This window comes from Cebus imitator, unplaced genomic scaffold (assembly GCF_001604975.1).
Source record: "Cebus imitator isolate Cc_AM_T3 unplaced genomic scaffold, Cebus_imitator-1.0 Scaffold749, whole genome shotgun sequence".
NCBI classification, from domain to species: domain Eukaryota; kingdom Metazoa; phylum Chordata; class Mammalia; order Primates; family Cebidae; genus Cebus; species Cebus imitator.
The window spans coordinates 713,915-730,004 of NW_016108064.1; the positions used below are offsets into that span (position 1 = coordinate 713,915).

Here is a 16,090-nt window from a genome sequence, read left to right on the forward strand (position 1 = left end):
GTGCAGGTTTGTAGCCTAGGAGCAACAGGCTAGACCATATATCCGAGGTGTGCAGCAGGCTATACCATCTAGGTGTGTGTTAAGGGCTCTCTACAATATCTGCACAACAAGGAAACTGCCAAAAGATGCATTTCTCGGGGTATACTCCTGTCATTAAGGGACACAAGACTATATATGCGTGCTGGTTGTTATTTGTCTGTTGTATCTAGTTTTGTTTCTTGTCAGATGACACTGGGCTGTCACAATATGCCAAGCACTGGGCCAAATCCTTTATATACATCAGCTCAGAAGTTCTCACAGCCACCCCATATGGTAACTACAGGACCTTTGCTTCACAGGTGAGGAAGTGGAGCTCGAGACGCTAAAGGCCTTGCCACACAGCTCATTCGTGGTAAGGGGAATCCCATTTGGACCTTGACCACTTTGTACACTATACGTTATACTCAGATAATTATTGGGCTGTTGAAAAATCAAGGTATCAGAGCTATTTGAGAAGATGAGGCTAAGAATCATTCATCCCTCAACTCTTTACTGGTGGAAATCTACTTTTCTCTATTTTATATTTGTAAGATCGCATTTCAAGAAAGGGTTTCATGGCAAAAAATAACAAATTAAAACATCACCATCAATGATAATAAATTGCAAAGCCCAAGTTGAACTAGAAGTAACAAAAATTCATGAGAGATTAACAACCATGAGTTATATGCCAGTTGAGGACTTTCATTTTAGTGGTGAATGGCAGCCCAGTAGCAGAAAGGGGTTTAACAAAAGCAACCTCGAGCCTTTGCAGAGCTTATGGTCATTTCTGCCGTGCGTAATGCCCAGCTCGGAGTAGTCTATCAAAGAGTCAGTGTTGGATAAATGAAATCTTAAGCCAGGAAACGATTTTTTCCTCAAACCCCAATCCAAAGTAGACTTTAACTTAGACTCAATTAGTGGAAGTGTTTACAAATTAAGATCAAACATATCTGTCATTGCTCATGGTTAGATCTTGTTGTGTTTGTTACATGCTAACCTCCAGAAAAATGAATGTCATTTAATGTAATGTCCATTTTTTAATCAAGAGAGATAAGAAGATCGGAGAAAACTGATGTGATGCCTGTTGACTAGTACAAAAGAATCACACCAAAAATGTGTGTATATTATGCCAGAAAAAAATACAGTGAGTAGGAGAGGCTGAACCAGATGAATAGACATGGGTGACCTAGAAAAGCTGTTGGAGGGAGAGTAGAACCTTGTAAAAGAGGAGACTAGTCACTTGTACAGACTTATGCAAAGCTTCTGCTTTGAGAAAATATAGAATTTGGCAACTCCACGTAGAGTCACCACAAGAATGTTTATCTAGAAGACTGTTTATAAGCACACTGATGGTAACTGTGGCTTCCCAATTTGTAATCATAAATAAAGACTCAATAAACATTTATTGAATGAGATAGCTATAACTGTCGGCTACTGTGCACCTCCCAGAAGGCACAATAGTAGGTAGCTATGTCTTTTTTCTCCACATTGTGAATGGTGAGGGTAGATGTAGATGTTTCTGGTATCCTATCCACCTCAAACTTGCCTGACGTAATGCCTGATTCCATTCTGACACTGCCATCAGATGAAATGTACACCAGGAGCTGTATGGCTTCACCAGGTCTTTCTCGATACCAATATATAGCTGTCGCAGAAATTGTTACTCCAAACACCACACATTCCAGGCGGGCTGTTTTTGACAGAGTTTTAGTACTGGAAATTTGAGGTTGCTCTAGGTGAGCTGCACCATATACACATACTGGGGGAAAAAATGGGAGTAAATAAACCAATAATGTAGAATTTATAAAAATAGATAACAATAGAGAATATCAGTCCAAAGGTATTGGGGGAGTAAACTACTTACGAGCCCCAAGGACTGCCAGCATTGATTCATGGAGCGGTGACATGTCTGCAGGCACTGTGCTCTCCGCCAGGGCAGCCTGAAATCACCACAGAGAAGCGTTAGACCTCTGTGGCGTGGCTGAGTCCACCAAGTCAAACTTCCCGTGAGTGAGGGTGACATGAGGCCTCCTGCATCATTGTAAAGCGGTATCCTCACCACCTGTGGGCACTTCCAGTCTGTGTGAAGGCAGTGCTACAAGGCCTGCCGCGTGAGCTCAGACCACATAGCTCAGACAGCCACCTCAGACCCCCCGGCAGTCACCCCAGCAGGTTGTCAGGCTGGTGTTGTTGGTTGTCGGGGCTGTGCCATGCAGCACTGTCTTCCGAGAGCTTGTCTTCAACCAGCTGGAGAGATGTTGTTCCATCAAGCTGCTTAGCTCTGCTCAGCTACCCACACAGCCTGCAGCATGGGGTCCTTCTGGTCACCTTCATGGGGCTGGGCCCTCCGTTCCAGTTTGTTTGCTTCTGTTGAAGGTTGAGGTTCGTGTCCCCTCCCTCAGCTACCTGAATAATATATGTCTGCTGAATCCTGGCTTCTCCTCGATGACACAGTTTCCTATTGTCTGTTGTTTCTCTAACCCAAGACAGTTTCATCTGTCCCAGTGTATTGCTATAAACTGAACTTCCCCAACGCACCGTTTAAAAGCTGCTGTGTTCCAGATTTCCATTCTTAACTTACCCACTGGGAGCCGTGGCTCACTGCCACAGCCCAGCATGGCAAGGGAGTATCATATCCAGCTAACTCTTGGACATTTTCAAGTACGTCTGACATGAGACCTCAAACCAAGTCTGCTCATAGCCAGAGTGAACTCATTCCCTTACCCCAACCCATAACTTCTTCCGAGTTCCCACATTGCCCAAGCCGGGAACCTGAGCATCAGCCTCAATTGTCCCCTCTAAGTAATTTACCACACTCCAATTCCTGAGGATTCTACGTCCTAAACATTTCCTGGCTCACCCCTGCCTCCACCTCAGGCACCTCCCTGCATTCCATCTTGGCCCCTCCCACCCACCTTTGCCATGCCCACTAGACTGACCAGGTCAAGTCATTTCCCTACTCTAAATTCCTCCCTCGTTTCTCCCTGCCTGGGAAGATGAAGTCCAGGGTTCTTTGGATAAGAGGCTCTCTATGATGTGGCTACCACCTCCCTGTCCTTCCATCTTCATTCAGTCACTGTCTGCCTAGAATTCCACGATCCACTTCTATGGGTTGACTTGCAATGTGTTGTCTGGACTGCTGTCTACTCCACTTTTCCTGGCTAATTCCTGTTCACCCTTTTGCGCTCAGCCTCAGGCAGTCTTCCCCAGGAAGCTTCCCTCACCCAGGAAGTCCAGGATGGAGATGCTTCAAATTGCTTTCTCTTAGCGCCACCTAGTGCCTTCCTCTCTCCTAGCATCTCCTTCCTGCCCAAGCCTTGGCCTGTTTACCCATTTCCCTCTCACGCCAGACTCCAGTTAGAGTTCCCAGGGGTGTAAAATCAGGTACTGTTTAACTCTCTAAACCAAGTTGTTTGTTGAATAAAGACTGAAGGCGTGAGGGAATGGACGGCCATTGTAGTATTTATTTGTTGTTCGGATATTAACAAAACATCACCATTTAAAATACAGCTTTTAAAGAGTTACCAAGCAATAGACACTTACTGAATGCCTGTAATGTGTCAAGAACTTTGTAGCCACTATCATATTTAATCCCTTAAATTTAGTATAATCTTCACAAGGCCCTACTCAAAGCAGGTCAGGTAATGGGTCAAGGTTTAACACTTGTTAAACCTTGGTGACAGATTTAAGATTCATTCGGTCTGGCTGCAAAGCCTGAGCTCCTTGAGCTTCCTGCCTCTCTGTTTTCTCATCTACTGAATGAGAATAAAGTCATGGCCTACCTTACTGGATGTTGTGAAGAATAAACGTTAGCCCAGGTAGAGTGCTTAGGGCAGTGCCTGACACGGACCAAGCCCTTGGAAACTTATACTTTGCCACACTGCCTTCTGTGAACTTGCCCCAGGTCACCAGCAGTGATGCACCAGCCATGTTCTTGTCTTGCTGAGACAGACTAGCTGGAAGGCTCCCCGACGCAAGTGACTATGAGAGGGAAAGAACTTGGGACCATTTCTAAGAAATAAAAGTTGAGAAGTCTGGTGATGATGACCCTGAAGGTGATATCACTTAAGAGAGATACAATCTTGGTCTCTAAGCTAGTCTATCACCCTGGAGGTTGAGGCTGAAACCAAGTGGTATAATTCAGAGGGAGATCAATTTTGGACACTGTCATTTCCTCTATTTTGGAGATGATGGCTAGGAAATTTATGACCTCACTCAAGGTCACAGCATTCATGAAGAGTAGAGCAGGTGTTGGTGAGGAGTGAAGGTGGAGGTTTGTGGTGGTGAAGGTTCACTGCAGTAGAAGAGTCTCCTCTTGAGGAAATGAAAGATGTTGTTCTGTAAGGAGGTGACTGGGCAGCTTGCTCCTCTTTTGGTCACACCTCAATAATCACCATTTCACCAAATTTCCTCGTTTGGAGTCAAGTGCTGAGAGAAGGGGCAGGAAGCAGAGGGGATATCTTCTCTCTGTGCCCATTCGGTTCTATCAGCACAATTAGAAAAATGAAATGAAGGAACATCCCCAAAACAGAATGAAAGTTTACTCCTCTACTGCCCCTGTCCTTCTGACACAAGCTGGAAGGCCTTAGCCTTGACTTGAGGCTTCAGTAGAGGCTGGAGACGCTGGGCTGCTTCAGAAGGAAGGAGTGTCTTAATTAGCAATCTCAGGCACAAAAACAGAAGTTGAGGGAGGTGGACGATGAGTGAAGGAACATGAGTTTCTTCAGGATGGTTTGGACTTTACATTCATTCATCTTTTTCATTGATGTCATCAAGTCCTACATAAACTTTCAGTCTCCCATTGAAACGCTCTTTGTTTTTGTTTTTTATTTGCATACATTTAAGGAATACTAGTGCAATTTTGTTACACACATAATATGCATAGTGGTAAAGTCTTGGCTTTTAGTATACCCCACAGCTGGATAATATGCATTGTGATACGAAATTACTTAATTTCTGTCTGTACTCCTTCTGCCCCCTACCACCCTTACAAGCCACCAAAGTCTCGTTCCACACCCTATGTCCACATGTACACATTATTTAGCTCCCACTTATAAGTGAGAACATCCAATATTTGTCTATTGCTAAGCTGTTTCACTTTAGATTATAGCATCCAGTTTCCTGCATGTTTCTGCAAAAAACAGGATTTCATTCTTTTTTTATGAATGAATAGTATTATATGTGTGTGTGTGTGTGTGTATGTATATATATATATATATATATATATATATATACACACACACACATATATATATACCAAATTTTCTTTATCCAGTCATCCATTGATGGACATTTAGGTTGATTCCACAGTTTTGCTGTTATGAACAGTGCTGCAATAAATATATGAGTGCAGTCTAATATAATAATTTCTTTTCCTTTGGGTGGATATGCAGTCATGGGGTTGCTGGATTGAGTGGTATTTCTATTTTTAGTTCTTTGAGAAATTTCCATACTGTTTTCCAGAGAGATTGTACTGATTTACATTCTCATCAACAGTGTGTAAGCATTCCCTTGAAAAGGCATTTAAATTCAGCTTATACTTCAAAGAATTTTTTTTCTTCTGCACATAAAGTGGCAGAGGGATTTCCTGTTTGGTGTTGGAGGATCAGTAACACAGGCTTTCTTTTTTTTTTCTTTCATTTTTTTCTGTTAAAGAAAACTGCATTATATGAAGGTAGTGGGCATAGTGTTCTCATTTGTATGGCTTTGCTTTAATACAAAAATCATAGTCCCATAATTTAGTAGACATTTGGCTAAACATCTTCATTTGTCAGATGGGAGAGCAAAAGTCTGGAGAAGCTGGGAATACACACATGTTCCACACGGGGGTGGTGTTCAAGGAGAAGTGGAAGGCGAAGTCCCAGTGTCTCATCCCGGCAGTATTGCATCACCCTGCCATGATGACTGTCCGCTCACATCAGTTCCTGTGCACCCTGCCCATGGAGGAAAATACTGAGAAGCGGGCAATCTTGTTTCCTTTGCTTCCAATTGCTGACTCTATTGCAAAATGGTAACAGTCCCAGGGGCAAGAGCTTGGAAGCTGGAAACAGGAATAGGCTTCTGTCCCAGCTTTTCAAACATTTTGTGGTAAATCTCAGAAAGTCCTCCACCCTTGAAATCTCTTGCAAAATATTATATTTGTGCATTCTTCAGGGGAGATGGTCAGATTCTTAAATGATCAGTCTCTAACAGTACTGTCCAATAGAAATAAATATGAGTCACCCATGTGAGTCATACACTTAAATTCTTCTAGTTGCTGCATTTAACAAAAGCAAAGAGAAACAGGTAAATTTAGTTTTAGTCCAACTAAATGGACTTCTGAATCCACTAGTCCATGTGGCTAGTGGGGCCTGGATTCAGGAGCACAGGTCATCCTGCAAAGGCTTCAAAGACTCTGAACTGGAGCATCTTTAAACAGGCCCCTTTCAACGAAATAGACGGATCTCTGAGTCTGCCGAGAGCCTCATCTGTAGTGGGACCTGGGAAGGGACATCCAGGATAGATGGGGATGCTGAGGGACAGGGGACAGGACTTTTTTCCTTCTACGCCCCAGAGAAATCCAAGGAACCAAGAGTCACTGAAAATGCCCAAGGCCTTGTTGGATTAGGAGGACGAGTCCTTTCTGTGCAGGGCTGGGGCAGTGTGTGGGGCTGCCCAGGTCCCAGGCAGTGCAGTAGTGCATGCCCTTGATGCCTGTCTCCAGCTTCAGCACTGCCGGGGTACAGCTGCTGCCACCCTTGGCTGTGATTGTATATGCTTTCAAAATGGAATCCCACTGCACATCCAACTTGGACATGGCCAGCTGGTGGAGCCCCTCAGGGCTTGGCCCTTCTGCTGCTGATACCAGTGGATGTAGCTGATCCTGGTGCAGGCCAAGCACTGCAGGATGACCGAGCTTCCCTGGTGTCCCAGGACATGGGCCAGTTGCTCCGGCCTGATGAGCCACCAGCCAGCTATCAGAGACAGCAGTGAGGCAGGAATGACCCAAAGCCTCGAAGCCTCTTTGCAGGTCCTCAGGTAAGAAACTGACCTGGAAACAGGACGGCCCAAAGAAAGGCAAAGCGGCTCTGCACGTCTCTGATCCTGACCAGGGGAGAGGAGCCCAGAGTGACATGTTTCAAACTGTGAGCCTGAGCCATACTTTCCTGAGTTATGACCGCGGCCAGCTTAGGGCCTGAACTGCTGTTTCCCTGGTGGTACAAGGAGGTAACTGATGAGAGAAGTGGGGGAAGAAGAAAGAAGTCCCAGAGAAGAGACAGAAATCTGACCACAGGGTGAAGGGAGGGATGACCAATGGCTACAGTTCGGAGAAAGGCTTAAAGAATGTTGATGGCGTAAATAGCAATAATAGCAAGCGTTGGTTGGACACCGGTGAAACTCTGGCATGGCACTAATTGGTTTGTGGTCATTACTTCATTAAATCCTAGGATAACTCTATAGAATAAATATTATCTTCAGTTTAAAAATGAGGGAGTAAGGCTGTTATTTTAAATAGTTTTTCCAAGGCTGTAACAGTTAAGGAAAATCAGAGTTGTGACAGAAGCCAGACCCGGCTGGTGACTAACCTCCTGCTTCATGTAACAATCTTATACTATAGACCCATGAGTGTACTGCTTACTCCAGAGGAAGGAACAAGCAGAAAACAGCAGTTCCTGACAAAAACCCATGCCTACCATCTGAGCCAACATTGGACCGTGTCACTTAGAGGTCCTAGTAGAAGGAGATTTTCAGTCCCCTAAAATAGCGTGATAGCTCTGTAGTCTTGGGCAAGATATTTCACCTCTTTTTCCTCATCTGTAGAGAGGGGTGTCATGGGGCCACATGGAGAGTAAACAGGAGAATGTGAGCAGAGCACACAGCATGGTCCCGGCTGCATAGACCATGCTCAAGAAATACGGGGTGTTGTTGCTTCACCTGGAAACTAGATGGGTTCCAGTAAATGATCTCTGAGGTTCGCACAAAGTAGAAATTATAGGGACTGAGGCAGTTTTCAAGAACCAGGTGTGTGTGTATAAAGAAAGAAGGCTAAGTCGGGCCAGCAGGCAGAGAAGGGCTGGAGACAGGACCAGTTCATCCTCTGCCAGCAGTTCTGAAAAATCAGTTTGAATAAGAATCAGCTCTGGAGGTTATTTTAAAATGCACATTTTCAGCTTTCCTTCCAAGACTGTGTCTTATTGTATAGGGTGCTTCCCAGAACCTATATTTTTTAAATTAAAAGCCTCATGTGATTTTGATGCAGGTGGTCCACAGACCACACTTTGAGAAACACTGTTCTAGGAGCCAGGACTATAAGGCCAATTCAAGATTCAGAATTCTTGAAGAAAGAGGATCCAATAGACAAAAGACCAGATACACATGAGCCCAGCACTGCTCCCCTTCAGTATTCTGGACTCTGGGTTTCTTGTGATCTCAAGCTTCCCTTTCATTATTCAGAAGCCTCTTCTCATGACCACACTTGCTTAATCTCATTCCTGCATATCAGCTGCGATATTTTCTAAACGAAAATTAATACTGCACGGTAAGTGTTCTTTCCCTTTTTCTTCTCCTGCTGTTTCCTCATTTATAATTATGTTCTCATTCTTTACACTGGCCAGGTGCCTCCAATTCATCAATGAGACTGAAGGACTGCATTTTGAGACAGGCAGAGTCATTTTCAGGACAATGTCTCAAAGTCAAGACATTTTCAGGAGAAAAAGATTTAAAACAGATTACAATAGCCAGAGTGTGAGTTCCAGTCAGTGAAGGAGAATAAGCCACATGGATTGCAAATGAAATGAAGGAATGATGGTCACCTGGACTATGCGGGGTTGGGGGCAGACTCCTCATCTACGTCCCTTCATCATATCCACGCTTATATCCTCAGACACAGCATAGTGGCCACAGTCCGTCCATCCACCTACTGGACCGCACTTTGAGATAGACTTGGGCATTTAAAACTAATATTAGAGTTTGATTAGGTCCCATTTGTCTATTTTGGCTTTTGTTGCCAACGCTTTTGGTGTTTTGGTCATGAAGTCCTTGCCTACGCCTATGTCCTGAATGGTTTTGCCTAGATTTTCTTCTAGGGTTTTTATGGTGTTAGGTCTTATGTTTAAGTCTTTAATCCATCGACCTGGAACCAACCCAAATGCCCATCGATGATCGATCCCTGGACAGGGAAAATGTGGCACATATACACCATGGAATATTACACAGCCATAAAAAACCATGAGTTCGTGTCGTTTGTAGGGACATGGATGAACCTGGAAGCCATCATTCTCAGCAAACTGACACAGGAGCAGAAAATTAAACACTGCATGTTCTCACTCATAGGCCGGTGTTGAACAATGGGAACCCATGGACACAGGGAGGGGAGCGCTACACACTGGGGTCTGTTGGAGGGAGATAGGGGAGGGACAGTGGGGGGTGGGAAGTTGGGGGGGAGGGCATGGGGAGAAATGCCAGATATAGGTGATGGGGAGGAAGGCAGAAAATCACACTGCCACGTGTGTACCTATGCAACAATCTTGCATGTTCTTCACATGTACCCCAAAACCTAAAATTCAATTAAAAAAAAAACTGATATTAGAGTGGGAGCTTCTATGTGTCCTCACTCTAATGGGGGCCACGTGGACAATCTGGGTTTTCTGGTATCAAAATTGGCTCAGATGCTGTCTCTGCCAGCCTTGAAAGACCTGGTTACTCCCCTTCCTAGGTGTACAAATTTCTCAGGTAATTAGTCTTCGATCTTTTGGGGGTAAAGGCAGGGAGAATCACTACCATATATACTTGCTAGAACATTATAAGTTTCTCCCTCAAGGCAATCTGCCTTCCCCTTCATTCAAAGGACTCTGGGTTGGAGAATAGGGGCAGCTGACATCACTGTTTTGTTCATCTTCTCTTGATATGTTACAATTACATATATATATATATATATATATGTAGTATACATGTATATATGGAATATATATGTGGAATACCATTGTAGTAGCCCAATTTCCTTAGCCCTAGGAATGCTGTGGTTTATTAGCTGTCATCCCAGATTTCTGTAGAGCAGGGCTCCTTGGCTGCCTTTACAGCATTGCTTCTTCTTACACTAATTCTGCACATTTGGACTCTTATTTTGAAGCCACATCATCTCCATTGACCCTAGGGAGCTAATCCCTTAACAGCATCTCCTATAACCAACCCTGCCCCACAGGGCACAGCATCCTTGGAGACTCTCAAAAATGCTGATGCCTCCCATTTCAGAACATGCCTTGTCTTCACAATTTGGAGGGTTCTCTGGGCTCTCACAGGGAATATAGTCATCCAGTGAGTTCTCAAGTTTAGTAGGAAAGTCCACTCTAGCATTCCCACCTCTCATAAGCTTTTTAAGCCTTCCTCTATGACTCTGTACTGGCAGTTCCGACAGCTCCATATCATTCACGTGATCAAGGTTTCCTCCATGTTTCCAGGGAGCCATCCCAGGAGTGTCAAGGGACCAACACCAGGAGACCTGTCAGGGCACTACATTATGAAAGTACCCCTATAGAATTAAACTCTGCCTCTTCAGGCTTGCATTCCACAACCCACCATTGAGCACCCACCAAATCTACTTCTAGGCATGTGCTCCGTGTCAGCCAGGACGTGCGAACTCCTTGAGTGGATGATCTTTTTTATCCCTCAGCAGGGCTGTAATCTTCCCCAATGGCCCATGATAAGACTGATGCAAATTATCAGTCTAATACCCAGAAGGAAGAGGGAATGAATTCTGCTGCAGGGCAAGGGTCAGAACCTTCAGATGCTGGCATTATGGCAGGGATGCTTGAAATGGTTGAAAACTTATGATATGACTCATAGGTTGGCATATCTATGGCAATTGCTTTTTTACCTATTCTCATGCAGACCAATAGTACCATGATTTGGTAGGTAGAGGAAAATGTCAGTTTGTCCAAAAGATAGCAGATCTGATACACGTTAGATGTCTTATTGAAGTGCAAAGTTGTTATTCCAACATTTCTCCCGAGCCGTGAATAAGCACCATTTCAGCCATGATCTATAGACAATAATTGGATAAATGCCTGAGTGCAGCTAGTCTTCCCATCTACGTTCCTAAAACTATCCCTTAGAGATTGGCCCTTGAGGAACTTATCTGTCTTAGGAAGCAGAGGAATGGGCCTCCACCAGCCCCTAGAAGAGCTGAAAGAACTTTGCTGTCAGCCAGGGTGCTTGCCTGACACAGCTGGGAGATTGTGCTTAGGTAACTCATGGGGGAGGGGTGGAGAACAAGGTGCAGCTGCTACCAGGGGAGTGTGAAATTAGGGGGAGATCAGGAGTTAAACTGTGTTTCTCTTTGTACAGAATATAGTAAATTCAGTGGTAGGAAATGAGAGGGGGCAGCTCTACCTTATGTACCACAACTAGCCACAAGGCAGATTTCGGTGTGGTGTAGGGCAGGTCTGAACCACTGCGCCTATCCCCAGGTGACAGTACTAGACCCCAGAATCATTTTCAATTTGATTTTTCAGTATCAATTTTGAGCTACTTCTTGTGCTTGCATAAGTATCATCCTTTCCTGGACTGATTCCTGATTCCACCACAACCTTGGATGTGGAGGGGTCATGGTATAGCAGAAGACGTGTGGAAACTTCCGCTCCTGGTGGAGGTACCAGTGGATGTAGTAGACAGTACTTTGTTTAGGAAGATCCCAAGTGATTACAGCAGAGGGCCCACTCGGCATGGTGACTGACTTCTTCTCGCTTCTAAGTTGGAACATTTCTGACTGGCTGCAATGGCAAAAACACAAAATATAATGAGGCATTTCTTAGTATGGCACCCCTCGCAAAAGAAGAAAATAAGCAAAACAAAACAAAATAGAACCCGTGAGCCTCTCCGTAGGCAGCACACTCACCTGGAGGCAGGAAAGCTAGAAGCAGGGCTAGGGCCCACCCCATGCCTTCCTCTCTGGGGCCTTGGAAGGAAAGGGACCAGATGAAGAGGAGCACAAGACCCTCTCAAAACTCTGGTCCTACTCAACAAGGAAGTGATCTCTAGCACAGTGAGGGGAGCAGGTCTTCCTGAGTCACAAGCAGAGGGAAGTGACTGAGGATCTGTCTTAGGGGACTCCCAAGCCTTCCTCCCAGAAGGGGTGGTGCCTGGGAGGACCTGCAGAGGAGCTCCTGCCTCTCTGCTCAGGCCCATTCTCCAGCACCCTCCTGTGGCAGCTGAGAGGAGGTCCTCTGCAGAAGAGAGCCAGGGGCAAGGAGAGCTCAGGCCTGCAGCGGAGGGAGTGCAGACCTGGGGGAAGCTGAGCCTGGAGTTAACAGGCCCAGACCTTGGAGGGGGCAGTGCACAGCAGGCTCACACCCTGCCCTTCAGAGTTTCATCAGGTAAGGCCACTGCCAGGGCCTCATTCTGCAGGAAGATTCTGTTTAGGGCCCTGAACCGCCTTCCTTTTCACATCTACAAGGACACTGGATCAACACCCAGGGGCACTCTGAGAAGGCCTGAACCTGCTTTATTAACAGGACTGAGGGTCAGGTATGTTGGTGGGTCTTGGACTTCCCTCCAAGGTAAATGGGTTTGTGGGGGTGAGGTGGGTGTTTGTGTCATCTGTGGGAGTTTGTGTGGGGTGGGGACTGTGCACAGGTGTGTGATCACCTTATTAGAGAACTTCTGTTCATTGAAGTAAAAGTGTGAGTTTTTTAAAGTAGTACAGGGTGCCATGTTGTACAATATTTGGGACATACTTAAACTGAAAACTTACCACCTGAACTTCCAAATATCCTGGGTATTGCATATTTATTTAGCCACCGCACTCTCAGAAAGCTGACTGATATCTGCAGTGGACCTGGATTCTTAGATGGAGTTACAGACGATAAAACAAATTCAGTAAAATCATTGTGAAAATTCAGTAGTGCACACAGATTTTCGCCTCCTCTGTAACATGTTTAGACACATGCTTAAAATATGCAGAATAAGATGCAGAGCTACGTTCTTCTTGGTTGTTGTGTTGGCCTAGCTCAGAGAATTCAGTTTCTGCTGTCATCCCAGCTGGGAATGAGAAAGGCACGCGGCTCCAGGTGGTCTCCATCTGCCTCTGGGCCACACGTGCAGAAGATTAGGCTGCCGCAGGAGCAGCTCAAAGCTGAGTTCTCAGAGACCTTGTAGAGGAGGGAAACTCACGTGCCTTGGAGCCTGAATATCCTGGGTAGGGCAGAACTTTCGTGGTTTAAAAATGAGAAGGGAGAATTGCCGTCACATTAGAAGGCATAGAAAATCCTTAAAACAAAAAAAGTAATAAGAAAACAAACTCCACTGGAAGGTAAAATGAACCACAAAGCTACCATGCAGAAGAGAGGCTAATACTGGCACTAGAATGAAAATATTGATGGAACACAGTGGAAAGTCCAGAAAGAGAGCCACAGGAATGTAATATTTTATCATGTCATAAAGTTGTATGCTAATATCCACAAAGAAATACTTGATTATTAAATATGTCTCCTTTGGGAATTGACTTACTGTATGGAAACACATATTCTTGGATTGCTAACTTAAAAATTACAAACAGATTTAGTTGTAATAAAACTGAAAGCAGGAAATCATTAGACTTAAATGATGATGAATCACACACTAATTATAGGTGACATTGGTCTCCCTGAGCCTGACATCGTAATAGTGACCCTAGAAAAATTGACAGATTTTATTAAAATTAATTTACAAAGTTCAGTTCACCAAAAGGTGCCGCAAATAAATAATAGTAAATGAGGAAAAATATTTTCAACATGGTTGATAAAGGATAGCTATCTCTAAAATGGTGTATATTAATTCTTAACAATAAATAAGAAAAACTGAATACCTTAACAGAATAGGCAAAGAGTATGAAAAGGCAATTCACAAAAGAAGAAGTATAAATGGCTTACAAAGTTTTAAAATAATGCCAGTATTCATAAAGATCAGAAAATGCAAATTGAACAAATCTCATTTGCCAAACCCCAGGGCTTCGATTGAAATTGCTATCAATTAAAGTATATGACTTAGGGAATGTTAGGTAACCCCTCAATTTTTCATCTACTATATTCAAGGGTCCTTAACCTGTCAATAAGGTTTCTGTGAAGACTCAATACAATATACATGTAATGTGCTTAGTAACTACCTTAAAGTCAGTACCCATATTTACCATCAGTATTGTTATTATTATTACAGTAATTATCGTATAAAACTTCCTGATAGATCATGATATCAATATCAAGTAAACATAAAATATTAACGAAATGATATGAATTTCTTTATGCATATTTCTAAAGTATGTTCACCTTCCTATGTAAGACACAAAATCCAGACACCAGAAAATCAAAGATTGATTAAAATGTATAAAAACCAATTATCAGAGCAAAAAAATATGACATTCAAATAGAAACAATACATACTGCACATATGACAAACAGAATAATGTATTTCTGTAATAGTGATAGACTTCTGAGTGAAGAAGAAACAGTGAAAAATTTCACCTGAACTGATAAAGATACTGTTACCTATAGGGTGTGAGAGAAAAAAAGAGAATTCTAGAATGGAAGCTAAAATCTCTAAATCTATCTTGTTTTATAATTTTGACTTCAGTTTCATGTCAGTGTTCTACGTATACAAATCACAACAACACAACACATTTCCAAAATATAAAAATGAAAACTGAACAAATTAACCAAGTGTATCAATGTTGCCGTGAACGCATAGAGAATGATTCCAGATGATTTTGTTTAAAAAGTATTCTTATTGTGTTCCCAAAAAAGAAGAGGAGAAAAAAGGAAGGAAAGGAGGAAGTGAGGAAGGGAGGAAAGGAGGGAGGAAGGGAGGAAGCAAGCTAGGGAGGGAGCTAGGGAGGGCAGGAGAAGAGAGGTGTAGAAAAATAGTATGCAACCAAGAAAGGAGAGAGGGAGCAAAAAGGACAGAAGAGAGGGAGAAGGTTCAACTGCATACCTAGCCCTAGTGATTTAGTGGCAATCATAGTATTGCTTATACTGATATAGACATAAGAGGTGAGCACCACTCTAACCTGCCATATCTGGACCAGGGTTGGATACATGATTCAGTATAAATATCCTTCCCATTTGCTGTGCAAAATATCTGGTTTCACAGCTGGACCCTAGGAGTCCCTGTATAGGAAGCAGACTGAGCGGGCCTCCCCCGTGTCCTAGGAGAGCTGAGAGAACCTTGCTGTCAGGCAGGCTGCTTAGCTGAGGCCTGGAGGTGGCAGCTTGGTCTTCAGGAAAGCCCTGGGGGAGGGGTGGGGAACAGGTGCAGCTGTGCCAGGGGAGTGTGATATTAGGCGGAGATCGGGAGTGAAGCTGTGTTTCTCCTTGTACAGAATACAGTAAATTCGGTGGCAGGAAATGAGAGGGGGCAGCTCTGTCTTGTGTAGCAGAAGCAGCCACAAGGCAGGTTTTCAGTGTGGTGTAGGGCAGGTCTGAACAACTGTGCCAGTCCCAGGCGGCACAATAATACACCCCAGAATCATTTTCAATTAGATTTTGCAGTACCAATTTCCAGCTCCCCTTCAGGATTAGATAATTATCCTTCTTTCCTGGACTGATTCCTGAATCCAACACAATCTTGGACTGGTGGGTGTCATAGTACAGAAGACGCTGTGGGGCCTTGCCTTCCTGGTGGAAGTACCAGTGGATGTATCTGGCATTTTCTACCGGAAGATCACAAGTGATTACATCAGATGACCCGGTCCGCCCGGTGACTAGCTTCGTTCTCCCTTCTAAGTTGGAAGATACCTGACTGACTGCAATGAAACAACACAAAATACGATGAGGCATTCCATAGTATGGCACCACTTACAAAAGAAGAAAACAAAACCTGTGAGCCTCTCCGTAGGCAGCACACTCACCAGGAGGCAGGAAAGCTAGAAGTAGGGCTAGGGCCCACCCCATGCCTTCCTCTCCTGGGCCTTGGAAGGAAAGGGACCAGATGAAGAGGAGCACAACACCCTCTCAAAACTCAGGTCCCACTCTACAAGGAAATGGTCCCTAGCACAGAAGGCAGTGGGGGGAGCTGGTCTTCCCGAGTCACAGGCAGAAAGAAACTACTGATGATATGTCTTAGGGGA

At 44.2% G+C, this 16,090-nt stretch overlaps 1 protein-coding gene across 1 annotated transcript in view; it reads right to left on the minus strand.

The window, feature by feature from the left end:
- The window catches only part of LOC108296862 (T cell receptor gamma constant 1), a 58,772-nt gene extending 55,558 nt beyond the window's left edge, over nucleotides 1–3,214 (minus strand). The window contains exons 1-2 of the mRNA XM_017519452.2: nucleotides 1,883–3,214; nucleotides 1,454–1,777 (exon numbers count right to left, since the gene is read on the minus strand). Of these exons, the coding sequence (XP_017374941.1) occupies nucleotides 1,454–1,777; nucleotides 1,883–1,925 (367 nt within the window). The 5' untranslated portion in view covers nucleotides 1,926–3,214. The remainder of the gene's footprint in view (nucleotides 1–1,453; nucleotides 1,778–1,882) is intronic.
- Between the last annotated feature and the right edge of the window lie 12,876 nt (nucleotides 3,215–16,090).